At 44.3% G+C, this 13,642-nt stretch overlaps 1 protein-coding gene across 4 annotated transcripts in view; it reads left to right on the top strand.

The window, feature by feature from the left end:
* Positions 1-13,642, top strand: part of EML1 (EMAP like 1) — a 129,853-nt gene that overhangs the window by 38,648 nt on the left and 77,563 nt on the right. For 2 of the 4 annotated variants that reach the window (XM_064460747.1, XM_064460748.1), the window contains exon 1: positions 6,504-6,793. The exons of 1 other annotated variant lie outside the window; for it this stretch is intronic. In XM_064460747.1, coding sequence (XP_064316817.1) covers positions 6,727-6,793 — 67 coding nt within the window. In that variant the 5' untranslated portion in view covers positions 6,504-6,726. Of the gene's footprint in view, positions 1-6,379; positions 6,398-6,503; positions 6,794-13,642 lie in introns of those variants that run through there. One more of the 4 variants, XM_064460750.1, reaches the window with a different exon arrangement.

Below are 13,642 nucleotides of genomic sequence, written 5' to 3' on the forward strand. Positions count from 1 at the left end.
TCTACTACTGGGTTTTACACATTCTTCTAAACTGCTACAGTCAAATTAAAATTCTCAGTCTAAAAATTGAGCAGAACTAGTTTAGTACTTTATTTAAAAAACAGCAATTTTTGCGTACACCTTAAATGATCAATTCTTTATGCTGTTTTTTAAGTACTATTAAAAAAAAAATCTACGTTATAGTTTGCACTAGCTTTTTCCTTCTATGCTGTAATTCAGAAGGCACAAATTTAAACTGTCATGGCTTTGTATAAACCAGGTATTAAATTCTAACAAAATATGGCTTAAATAGATGCATAAAATAGACCTCTGGAATATTTATTGTCATAGTAACAGCTTTATTACCATAACACAAAAACAAACAAAAAAATATCAGTGATCTCAGCCACATGCAGGAGGAGTGTCTATGTGGTGCTAGCCACACAAAAGCGTCCCTTTTTCATACTCGCTGAAAGCATTTCTTAATACTTACATGCCTGGGCCTCCCCGAGATTTCAGTGGGCGCAGAAAAGCTGCTCCTGCTGGGAAGGAATTCCCTGTGGGGAGTGTTACAGACCTGTAGGGATGACCCTCCCATGCCCTGCCTGGTGAACTGGTGAACCTGTGTCAAAGCTATTGTACCCGAAACCAGAGAAGCAACTCTAGCAGGAGGTAGGATTCTTGCCCTTGAACACGTAGCTCTTAAAAAGCTTTGCTACTGGAAGCTTTCATCCTCCATTTAGGGCTGAAGCCACCAAAAATAGGGTTGCAGAACTGAGCTAGAATTGAAAACTTTTAAGGAGTAATTTTGAAGAGTGGACAGATTATTTCCTCATGTGATGTTATCCATCACTGTGCCTCTTCACATCAATCTCTCAGAGTATTAATATCTCAGAAATGCTGTTCCCATCAGCGCAGATTGCACAGAAGGTGGAAAAGTAGTTGCATTCTTGTGTATCTGTAGTGTATTTTGCTTTTCATCAGTTTAGTATCATAATGTTATATCTGTGGGTGTAACAAGTCTGCAATTGGCCATTATGTACACCGAAGTGCATTGAACCCAACTTTTAGGGGACCTTACAAAAATAAGGGTATTTCTACTGCAGGTACTATGCTTGAAAGCATTTCATAAAAAGAGGTCAAGTAATACCTTCAGTGTTTGCAGGCAGGGTAGTCTAATGGTTAGTGCACTCAGCTGGTAGTTATTCTGGTTTGACTCTGTCACCAGCTTCCCCGTGTGACTTTGGCTGTGTCATGTTTTCCATCTAATTTTCCAAATAAGTAAAATAAAGACAAACCCTAGTTCAAAAAGGTGGTGCAAGTCTGAAAGCACCGCTGTTTGCTGAGCAGCCTCCCATCTTTGAATGGGAAGAGTCATAGATGTGCAAAGCATTACTCTTTTCATCTTCAAAGCCTTCCCTTTGTATTTACAAATTAATCAATCTGCAAAGCAATATGTTTTTTTCCTGGGCAGTATGATTAAGAATATTCTTATTCATTATAGGGAAAATTCCACAGTTCCAATATCTGTCATTCAAAACAACCTGATGTCTACAGACATACTGCAACATATTTTCATTTGGATTGTAAAACATGCATACCTTTGATGGTTTCATTCCACATTTGTTATATTGTATTTTTAATGTGCTCAGACTGTGCTGGCATAATGGTGATCCTCCCCTTATACCCCATCTTTCCCACATGCATGAAGCGTGCTTTGTAGTGACATTCATGAAGACCCCTGCTGCGGCTCAAACGCTGGAGTCCTGCTATTTAGAATGAATGATTATTCCAGCAGTTGAAGTGTTTTCACAAAGGAGACTGGGCGGCAAGGCTCTTCTTCCTTTCCTACCCCACAGTAGGAGAGAAAATCCTTATTTGAGCCTATGATAGGACCCTGACAGAGAGCCCCACTCTAATACCTGGAGATAGTCTACTGGTGAGGAAAAGCCACTTCTGAAGGATGAAGACAATTTATTCACCGCATGAAATTATCTTAAAAATAACAAACAATCTCTGCTGCTGCTTAAATCCAAAAGTTGACCCTAGAGCCCTGAGTACTGATCTCATCCTGCTAGTGCCTAAAACCCAGCTGCTGGTTCTTCCTTCCTCTTCCTTCCTGGGCTCCTGCGGTGCGTGGCCTGCTGCTGCTGCTGGCCCCTGGCTCCTGCTGAAGCACCGTGTTTTCCAACATTTAAGCAGAGCACTGTGCCAGTGAAATGAGGTCTGTCGTCCCATGCCAGCTTTCAGACCACCTAACTCCCAGTGCCGGTGATGAACAGCTGGAAGAAGTGCCATTTCTTCTGTTTTAAATGAGTGATAGATTATTCAGGGAGAAGCACACGCGTGGTACCTTGTGTTTTGGATTGTAGTCTGGGGCCAAGCGCCAAGTGTTGCAGTGATTCAGTTTAATGGATGAAACCCCTGACTCACAGAGGAAAAGCAAAACTTGAACAAGTATGCAATTTAAAACCTTCCAGGCTTGAGCAGAGACCGACTGCTGCATTAAGAAAGACTGTAAATGGTGAAATGAACTCTTACGTCTTAACTAGAAACACAGTGAGCTACAGAACTGAGCTCAGCTCCCTTTGATCATGCTGCAGAAATTGCGTCCTATCAAATGATTGCGAAGGAGCTTGAGGGGCTCTTCAAAAGTTAGTCATGGTAAAAGAGATGCTATAATTATATCCACTGATAATTTTAGAGAAACCAGCACATTTGCTGATGGTGATAGATGCTTTGCCTGATGAAGAATTCCCTAGATACAAAATATGTTTGATGTGTGCAGTGGCTGTCCAAGCTTTCCCGATCTGTTCAGCAGACACGCATTGCAATGACCTGAAAGAAGAACCTCTGTGGTGAACTGAGCCTTCACCTCCTGTAACTCTGCAAAGAAGGGCCCACTACCCCTGACACCATTAGCAGCTTGCGCAGCTGGCTTTGCTGCTGACACCCAAATCCCAACGTCCTTCCCTTACCAAGTGCCATCACCTCCTTCCCTGAGCAAGCCCGCTGAAGGCAATGGCGCTCAGCACAGAGCCAGGTGTCAGATATGAAGGATAGGACGTCCAAGCGGTCACCAAACGGTGAAAACTGCCTGGTGCTGTCAAATGGCAGAGCCACAGAAATGACCTAGAAGGGAAAGTCCCTCTTCAAAAGTCCTTCTCTACCAGCCAGGTGAAACATGCTCGTATTGGGCTTTTTCTCTCAACTTTATCGCTAAATGTGAATGGTGCAGGGATAAGATTTATATAGTCAGTGCCTGCTATTTTAGTGCAATTTAAGAGGATGCTGTAACTCAGATTTCTTTGTTTCATATTGACATGGTGACTGGGACAGCTCACTCTTGACTTGAGAGTATCGTTAGCTATAACATCATATTATAATACAATTCTGTATTGTTGAGAGTTAAGAACTACAGTACTTCTGATAGAAACCTGCTGCAGGATATTTTTTGTATTTATTAGTAATGCAAAAGAAATAGAAATAAAAAAGGAACAAGAATACATAAAACACCAAAATTCTTTCACTATAGCCTGTTAACAGGGAGCGAAAGCAAGGCTTCTTTGTCCTAAAACTGGAGTATTAACTCCTGAAAATTCAGCTAGGGATGGGTAAAAGCTCTTTTGTTCTCACTTAGCAAATAGCCATTTGTATTACACTATTCAATACAATGAAACTTAAATCATTAGTTACAAAATATGGCTTTCAAAATGTAACATCATACAGAGCTCCTGACACTGCCAAAGGTAAGCGCGCACATACAGCACAACTCCCCTCCTGATACATCGGTCCCGCTCTATTGCTCAGGATGCCACATTCCCATTTATATAATTTCCCATTTTCCAACGCACTAGCTTTGATCTGTACAAATGATTAAAGCTATAGTTTACTGAAAAATGGACAGCAAAAAGAAGCGTTTTCATTGTTTTGCCATACCAGCAGAATTCCCAGAGACACGTCAGTGCATCCTTCAGATCCATTGTCCCATTGTTCCCATAGCCAGGCAGAATTTCATTTTGTGCCTTGTAATGCAGTTCAGTGTAATAAGATTGTAACAGGTCTCAAAATCATGGCAATCAAATTATGAAACTGTTTTCCTTTTCTAACCCTTGCCCTCCGAATATAATGGCATCCTAACGGCATCTAGAGACGAGCCGAGACCATTTTCTGTCGCATCACCAAGCTGCTTCGCAGCGCGGTGAGCCGCTAGGCTTCCCTGGCACCTTCACAACTAATTTTGGTGGGTAACGTATGGCAAGGTTTTAGATGGTGTATGTTCCTTTAACGAAGCTGCGCTCGGGTCACGCTTAGGTTTGAGTTTCTAAGTGGCTTTTAATTTCCGCTCTCCGAAATGGAGCTGCATTGCCCCTTTTTGTCCTTTCTTCTGCTTGGTCAGATGCCGTAAAAGTTACTGGGCATTTCCTTCTCTTACCTTTGTAGCACTCTCCCTGACAGCACATCTTGTGCTACTTAGTGCTTTTAGGTGGCATGGATTTAATAGATTTATTTGCCAAAACTTGCACATCTGAAGGAAGTATAGGTTATGCCAACATTCACTTATGGAGAGCACACTACTTGTGCTGAAACTGTCTCAAGCTAGTGGAAAATCTGCATATTAATACACTTCTCAACCTCAAAAAGAATAACTTAATCACAGCAATAATGTTTTAAAATGAAGGAGGCTCTTAACTAAAATTTGTATTAAAACTGAGTTTCATTTTTCTGTTATTGTAACTTCTCTGCCAAAAATCCCATGCATATACGTGTTTCTGTGTGTACATTTTTTTAGAACAATATGGCATCTTTGAAAAGTTTGAATGCTTACGAATGAAAAGGCCATGAGAAAACCTAAGGGCTCTGTGTTAATTTTAAAGGTGAGAAAGAATCATGGCTCATTTAAAACATTAAGAAAATATTTTGTCTTTAGTATTTTTGAAGTAATTTTCTCTTCCATGATTTTTTTGGTTTTTATATAATTAAACAACCACAAATTTCTGTTATTTTATAGCCCCAGCTGTAAAATGCAGTTGTTTTTGTCAGGTAGAAGTTAAGCACCACCAGGCTAGGTAAGTACTTGTGTTGGAGATAACTTCAGTTCTCCCAAATTTGGCACTGACAGTTCAGGAGGGAGCACTTTTCACTCCACTTTAATATGGAACTGATATCTCCACCTAATTTCATAGCATATTTTTGTGTTAGCACTACCCTGGTTTAGTGGTTGGTGAAAAGACTCGTATGTACTGAACCCATGCCTGTAAATGAATCCACATGATGGAACTGCCCTGCAGAAAGTTCCTGAAAGGACCGAGACCTGGAGACAGGCTTTAAGTGCTTTGGCATTTTTCAAGATGAGAGGCGCACTATTCTTCTGTGTCCCTTGAGGAGGTTAAAATAAAAATGCTGTGCAGTCACTGGACACTTCAATATTCCCAGCACTGAAACTGAAGCCCATAGGTAAAACATAATTTTACTGTACTATTAGCCACCAGTTTTGCACCACTACCCTCATCTCACACTGAATGGACATTACAAACATACAATAGATGAAAACATTAAAAAGTTGAAATTATTTTAGTATCCTATGTCGGAAAAGTGTTTAATATTGTTCAAACTAAATAGTTAAAACTGTTCACGATGGCATAACAAATGACAGTATGTATCTTTTTGTCGTTGTTGTTGTTGTGTTATTGTGGGAGAGTATCAGTTCCAATACTATCCTGACAACTCCGTGCTGTAGGCGGCTGGATCGCCACTGAAGGCGGTGGGGACACAGGGCGCAGCTGCTGCTCCACGGGCAGAGGCGAGAGGAGCGTCAGGCAGGCCAGCAGCGAGCAGCGCGTTCCTGCGGCGAGGCGGGATGCGGGACTTCGCCCGCACCAGGGCTGTCCCTGAACGCAGCACCCAGCACCCGGCGCCCGCTGCACAGCTCCCGCCTCGAGCTCCGCCTCGCCGCCGGCCGCCACCCTGGGCACGGCCGTGCCCACCCTCGGGCCGCTCGGCGGGCGCTCCCTCCGCAGGGAGCGCGGGGGGCTCTGCCGCGCCTCGGCCCGGTCGGGCCGGGCCCCGCGGTCAGGCGGCCGGCAGCGCCCCTCGCCGCCCCGCGGGGGACCGGCCCCTCTCTCGGGCGAGGGCCGGGTTTTCGGCGGCGCCGGGGCGGCCCGGCGCGACGCGGGGGCTCGGCGGGCCCGCTGAGGAGCAATGGCCGCGCCCGGCCCCGCGCCCGCCGAAGGACGTGGCTCCTCACGCGCCCTCCCGCCCCGCTGGGGCTAGCGGTGCCCGGGCCTCACCGCCGCCCCTCCCGGCCGCCCAGCGGCTGCCGTCCCGCGAGATCCCGCCGGCTCTGCTCCCACAGGGCTCCGCCACCGCCGCAGCGTCTCCCCTCCGCCGGCGAGCCGGAGCCGCCGCTGCCGCCGGGGTAAGGATCAGCCCCGGGCCGGTGCGGGGAGCGCCGCCCGCTGTCCCCCCGCCGCCGCCGCGACTGCGGCGCGCCCCGCCCCGCCCCGCCCCGCCCCGCCCCGCGGGTCTCCCCCCCCCGCCTCAGCGGCGGAGCGGGTCGGAGCCGCGCGGCGCGCAGGAGCGGCCGCCGCCCCAGCCGCGGCGGAGTGAATGGGTTGCCATGGCAACTGAGTGAGGCAGGCAGCAGGCCGGCGCGGCCCCAGCCGCCTCCGCTCCTCAGCGTGTGGGCGAGGAGGCAGCGGGCGGCCGCCGGGACAGCCGAGGGGAGGCCGGGAGCGCAGCGGCAGGATGGAGGACGGCTTCTCCAGCTACAGCAGCCTCTACGACACCTCCTCGCTGCTACAGTTCTGCAACGGTGAGGGCGGGAGCCGCCTTCCGCGGCCGTCCCCGGGGAGCGGCGGGGTCCCGGCGGGGCGGAGAGGAGAGGAGAGGGAGGCCGGCGCGGGGGAGGCAGCGCCGGGAGCGGGCCTGCCTGGGGCTGCCGGCGGCGTCTCCGCCGCCCGGGGCCGCCCAGCTCCGCCGCGTAACTCGGGGAGAGGAGGAGGAGGGAGAAAACTTCACCCCCCTCAGCCTTCCCCGTTATACAGCGGGAAACCTGCCGGCCCTCGGCGCCGGGCGCCTCTGTGAGGAACTTCTCCCGCACCCCCTCACGGGAATACGTGTCGATATGTGCGCCTGTGCAGGTATATGCTATAGAGCCGTGTGCGTATCTGCCTCGGGGGCAGATCTGGCAGCTAAGCGATCACCCACCGCTGCGTGTCTCCGCCGGGCGCATGCCAACCTACATATCTCTACATCTCTCTGTGCGTACACGGCGGAGCTGCGGGCGGACGCGTGTGACCCTGCGGCGCGCAGGGGCACGGCCGGGCGGCGGAGCGAGCCGTCCCGGCGGCGCGGCGCGGACGGGGCAGGTGTCCTTCCGCCCCCCCCCCCGCCGGAGCCCACCCAGAGGCTCGCTGCCGCCGCCTCCAAGGACAGTTTCTAGGTGTCGGATGCCTGGCGGAGTTGAGGGAGTTGGTCCGCAGTTACCGATTTTTTTCTTCTGTTATTTTTTTAAGGTAGGGGTTGGTGGGGTGGTGGCGGCGTGACAGGGCAGCTGCTGGGCTGCAGTGACGGGTCGTAGCAAGGAGGGAGATGAGGAACTGCCAGTGTCCTCAGAGGAGGACCTTGGAGATTGGCCTGCGTAGTATTTGGCGTTATTCAGCAAGCTGGTGTTTACCGTTATGCGGGGGGAAATAGATATGGCATCTGAAATATAACAGAGAGTTCTTCATAATAATTTTAAGTTCAAAACACCTCATTTTGATTCTAGTTACTGCTTTCTAGCAGCAAAAATTTTATCACTTATAATCTTATATTCCGTTGAAAATTGATTTGTTGGTCTCTTATTCCCCCAGATTTTACTAGTGGTCTGGCTTTCTGCTGCTGTCTAAACAGCTGGAGTCAGGTTCATATTAAATTGCTTCATGACAGCAACTGCATCAAGTGGAGCTGCCTCTTCTCTTGGAAGAAATGAAACTGACAAATTTTACATTATTTTCTTTGTGGTGTGGTGCAAGGAAGGGACAGGTTAGCAGAAAACTCTAATAATATGTGCGGACCTTGAGATTGTGCGGGCAGTGATTCAGGGCACGACGAGTCGCCCGTGTGGGCTATGCATTGTGCGGTGACGCCGTACGCTCAGAGCTCTTCAGGAGGGGAAACTGACTGTGTATGGGGGTTGTACACTAATAGCAGATGCCTGTTTTGCCTAAACTTAATAAATATTTCATTGTAAGCATTTTTAAAAAGAAAACACACAGCAATGCATTTCAAAGTTTATACTCCAACCCATTTATAAGCAAGCTGTCTTCCTACCAAAATCCCTGGGCTTTGCTCTTACAGTGTTCATGATAGTAGCATACATACGGGAACAGTAGGAGTAACAGGACTTCCTGAATAGCTTGAATAAGCAGAGTAGCTTATTTCTGAGAACTGTCACATATGTTGATTTTGTAACTCTGAGCACGCATTATACATGATGGAAACAAGCCATGTGTAATCTATGCTGTACATAGGTTTTAAAATCTTGGTTAATCCTTAAGTATTATTTTCTAGAATGTGTTACTGATGAGATCACTTGCCTAGCTGTTATCTCATTGTAGGTAGCGAGCTCAAGAGCTGTTATAAACTTGTATTATTCTGTGTTTATAAAAGAAAGTGGTTTGATTCAGAAGCCCTTCCTTTTATGAGTTACCCTTCAGTGAGGTTGTATTAGATGAGATGAGGAAGAACAAGAGAATCAGGCCTTTGAATACTGCCTTGAGGTGATCAGATATTTCACACAGATGCACATGACCCATGAGGAAAAAAATACAGATGGAGGATGCCAGTGAGGGTTTTGAGGTTGAAAGAGGAAAAGAAAATTGCTTTACAGGGAAGTGGAAAGCTCTTGCAAGTATAATGGGTAGTATGAAAGACGACGTGAAGTTGGGAGTGGGGCAGGCATAAAGAAGAACCAAACAGAGCAAGCAAGTGGTGGAGATGTGAAGGAAAATGTGATTTTGATATAGGGTAAAGTGAAATACAGAAATGGCTGGTGAGCACTTGGAGTGATCATCGCTGTATGTTGAGAGGTTTTCTGTTCTGAACACAGAAGAAGGATTAATTTTAGTTTTACAAGTAAAGACATGATGGAATTTTCTGATGGTCTTGAACTGAAGAAATGATAAAGAGACTACCTGTACATACTGTGTTTGGAAAGATCAGGACACAAAGCCTGCGCTCCTGTCAGAATACCTGCGGCTCACCCGTAGGGCAGCAAGCGAGCTCTGTCCTGGGCCCAAGGATGGCTCCAGCTTCTCCCACTTCCCAGTCCCTGTTCCCTGCTTGGGGCAGGTGGCAGCCACAGAGGGGATGGCGGAGGAAGGGAGCAGGATCTTGTTACCCCAAGCCTCCCTTTCTCTCTAGAAAGGGCTCTGGGTTCAGGAGAATTTGCGTCTTCCTTCCCCCCCCCCCCCTTTCTTTACTCATATGCAGATCTAGTCTGAATGATTGTTTAGTGACATATGTTTATGGTTTGCAATGTGTAAAAATACAGTAAATGGAGAAGGAAGGGAGAGAAGAAAGAGGTGAGGAAAATACGTTCGTTTTGAGCTGCATGTCTAAAATCTAGGGCAAATATTTAGCACAGCTAGTTCAAAGACACCTACTTTCTGCAACTCTGTTTTACAGAACAGTAGGGTAGGGTTGGCGTTTGAGAAATGCTATGGTAATGAACGCAAGTGTCAGTCTGAGATAGCATCAAAGCAAGAAATGCAAACTTGCGATGTGATTTTAGGCAAGTTATTTCTTACCTGTTGCCTTAGTTTCCTTAGTTGTAAACTCAGACGAAAGTACATACCTACTTTGGAGGAGTTTATCACATCCATTTGAAATCTCCCTCGATTATCAGAGGACAGTCTTTTCAGATGCACAAAACACTTTGCTAGTTGCTGTGCCTATTCTGTTTAAGTAAGACACTAAAACAACTCCTCTTAATGCATGTCTAAGGACAGGTCTCAATTTACATCTTGCTTTGTAGGTAACGAAGAACACTGTCGGTTTATTTTGCATGTTGAAATGTAAAGCTTGGATAATATTAACTGTGCCTGGTAATAGATAACTTCCTTGGTATCAATGTAACTTTTATGTAGTTCTTAGCTAGAAAGCCATTATGTTTATCTACAGCCAGTCAGGGTGTTAGTAATGTGTTATTTAAGCTGAAGGTAAAAGTGATAGGGAATACTGATAAGGCAACATAGTGTTGAGGTTTTTAGCGTCTGCTTAAAAACCGATGGAGAGAACCATGCCGGACATGAAACTGAACAGAACAAGGCATGTGTTGGAATTATAGACAGTGCTCATCTCACCTCCAGCTGATCAACTGAGCTGCAAGAGTGATCAGTAGTGACTATAGGCAGGTCGGGGAGGCATGTAGGGTGTGGGCAGCAGTTTGTGGGTCCTCTAACCACAATTCCCTATCCGTCTATAGCCTTAACAATGACCTAATGAACATGGTCTATACCACCCTGATGGCTGTGGGCAGGATTATTCAGCAGCTGGAATGTAAAGGGTGAAATCTGTGATTCCTGTGCTCTGCAAAATGCCTATGTGGACTTAGAGAAGAAGTGAGAATTTATCCTTAATCATTTGCAACTTGTAGTGTCTCTTTAATATCCTTCACTTGGCTAGTGGGAAAAATTGTAGCTGTGAAATGGCCATTTCTGCCACCACAGATGCCTTTTTTTGACAGAAACCTCAAATTTAGAGTACCTGGGTAAAGCAGTAAAAAAAGTGTAAAACAAATTCTTTATTAATGAAATTGATTTCTTTGGCAGGGGATTCCATGGTATTAATTGCAGTTCTACTTAACTGATTATCTGAAGTGTAATTGCTAGTAGAAAAACTTGGCGTTTGAGAAAATTTTGAAGTGATGCCAACTATATTAAGTTTTATTAAAAAAAAAGCAGAATAATTAAAAACAGTTATAAAAAGTAGCAGTTCCTTTTCACTCCCTCCCCCCCTTACCACTAAATCGTATTATTAATATTTTTGATAGGTAATAGTTTTCATAACTGTCAGCACTATTTCTTTTAAGTCATGGAAAGTAAATTGTGTGAATCAGTTTGTATACTAATTTTGGTCAGTTTATTTCCACCTTGAATCTTCTGCTTCTGTAATTATCCACCATTCCTGAAAATAAATTTAATATATGTACATTTTCTCTCTGACTTGTGTATCTAGCAGTGGAGCAATGCCCTGCCGGTGAGGAAGTGAATGCCACAAACAGGAAACCTTTATGGACAGTATTATTCTGGCAGTCCACTCTTCTTTCCCATTTGACTCTCACACTTCCTCTCCCCAGAGTTCCAAAATACAGCCAGTTACCCTCTTCCTACAGCTGGACCAAAATCACACAATAGAGCATGGATTAGGGAAGGAACAATGGTAAGTTGAGCCTCAGCTTTCAGGTCGCCAGTTCAAATCTGTCAAGGGTTGGAAGAGACTGTAATTTGTTTTACTGTGATCACTTCCTAGGAATAACGCAAAGCAAAACTGTATTTAATTTGGTCCTCACTGGGCAGATTCACGCACTGTGTGTATGAAAAGATGTTGCAAGCATGTTCAAAAGATGTTGCAAACATGTTAATAGCATTACTCATGTTTGTTGCTTTTCTCAAAAGCCTGTAACAACAGAGACAGACAGACAAACCGGGCTTGCTCATGTTTCATCTGTAGACCTGTTCTCTCCAGGACAGCAGCATGTTTTGAACTCAGGAGTGGAGGAGATGCCCTACATAAAGCTTCTATCTGTTTTGTAGCACAGCAGAAGATTTCACTACCCAGAATTGCTTGGAGACCATTTTCTTATTTGTCCTTTCATTGAGATGCATTCTGGCTATTACAATCAAACCCTTAAATGTAATGCTGGATTGGACTCTACATTAACTGTCAGTTTTGCACATTTGGAGCTCTACAGAATACAAGCTGATTTTTTTTTTTTATCAGCTTGCTTCTAGAACTTATTTTTTTTCTATCCTGGGATAAAGGGGAGGGGTGGCATGCAGAGACACATTTTTTTTGTATGTGCAGTAATTGAATGCAGAATAAATCAGTACACTGTGAAATAAAAATAACTTGCTGTAATGGACACTTTCACAATATATATTGTTAGCCTATTAAAGCTCAAACTATTATTTTTAATAAGACACTATGTAAGTAAAATGAATTTGTTGCCCTTTAATTAGCTATGTATTTCTGAATAATGAATTATTAAAGCTCGTTTTAGTCATGCGTAGTGTTAATTGTAGTTATTGGAATTTAGGGTTTTTTTGCCTTTTTTTTTTTTTTTTCAAACTCAGCTTTTAAGAACAAGTGAAACTATAGACCATTCATGAGAGAATCCTTCAGTGATAGTCAAACCTCAACAGAGAATCTGTGTCAGTGTTAGCAGTATGGCGAGAAACTACAAGTATCAAGTATTTTTTCATGAATAAAACAACATACAGAATTGCAAATTAAAGCATTGGGCTCTCAGCAGAAAAACATGCTTTATCTGATCTTCAAGGAGTTTTTAAAAAATTTAATAGTACTTTTATAGAGCTGATAAAATGTTTTAAGTTCTAATTAAGAATAGCAATACTCAGATACTTTTACTGAAGCTTAAACCACATGCAAGCAATTCAAATAAGGATTACAATTATATTAGAAGTACATTATTAAAAAGTGAACACATGAGGAGGCAGGGAGGGAGTGTGCCAGTCAGTGACATACATTTTAATAGGTTTTATCCTGACTTCCCTCCTGTGTCTCTTTTCCTTACAAATTTAAGGTGAAGATTTTAAAGTTGATACTGCAGTTCTTTTGTCATGAGAAATTTTGCAAAGCGGTAATGAAGAACCTGTCTTTTGATCATTAAAATATCAAGGAAGATGTGAGAGAATAAGTAGGAAGGTTGCATGAAACGGTATAATGACTATATTTTTGGTGGGGTCCTTGCTGTTCGCAAATGACACTAATTGGGCAACCATAAGGAGTTGTGAAAGCTTAGAGGGAGTGCAGAAGGAACTATGGATGATGCTCTTCTTCTGTGAAACACAATTTAAAATGTTCGTCCATTACATAATTAAAATGTGGAAGTAGCTCCCTGAGGTTTTTAGGGAGATGGGGTGGGGATAATGATATGTTAACATGATTTCACTAAATTAATTCTTTGGAAAGTAATTAAGTGAGATTGTCCACACTCCATTACTTCCAGAGAGTAAAATCTGACATGGTCCATAATTTTCTTGTCTTGCTTTGAAATGGCTGATTATGGAATAAATATAATATATTAATTTGAAAATTAGTATTGGAGGTCTCTAGCAGCGTTTTTAGATATTGTGGAATGCAGAAACTAATTGCCTTTTTGGATCTAAAATCTGAAATAAACACCTCATTATGATAAAAATAGTTTGCATTTCTTAATAGCTTAGAGCCTCTGTTTGGTTGGAAACTTGCATAAGTGTCCTGTGAACAGGAAAGAAGAAATATTTTCTGGTTTTAAGTATAAATTCTATGATCCATTGCAGGTCAATAGGTAAAATGTGACTACCAGCAGGTAATCATCTGAGGGTTGTGTGTGAACAGGTGCCTAAGCTAAGCTTAAGCGAGATTCCTAAGATACAGAATATATGAGCATGTT

The sequence above is a fragment of the Phalacrocorax carbo genome, chromosome 9 (genome assembly GCF_963921805.1).
Source record: "Phalacrocorax carbo chromosome 9, bPhaCar2.1, whole genome shotgun sequence".
NCBI lineage: Eukaryota > Metazoa > Chordata > Aves > Suliformes > Phalacrocoracidae > Phalacrocorax > Phalacrocorax carbo.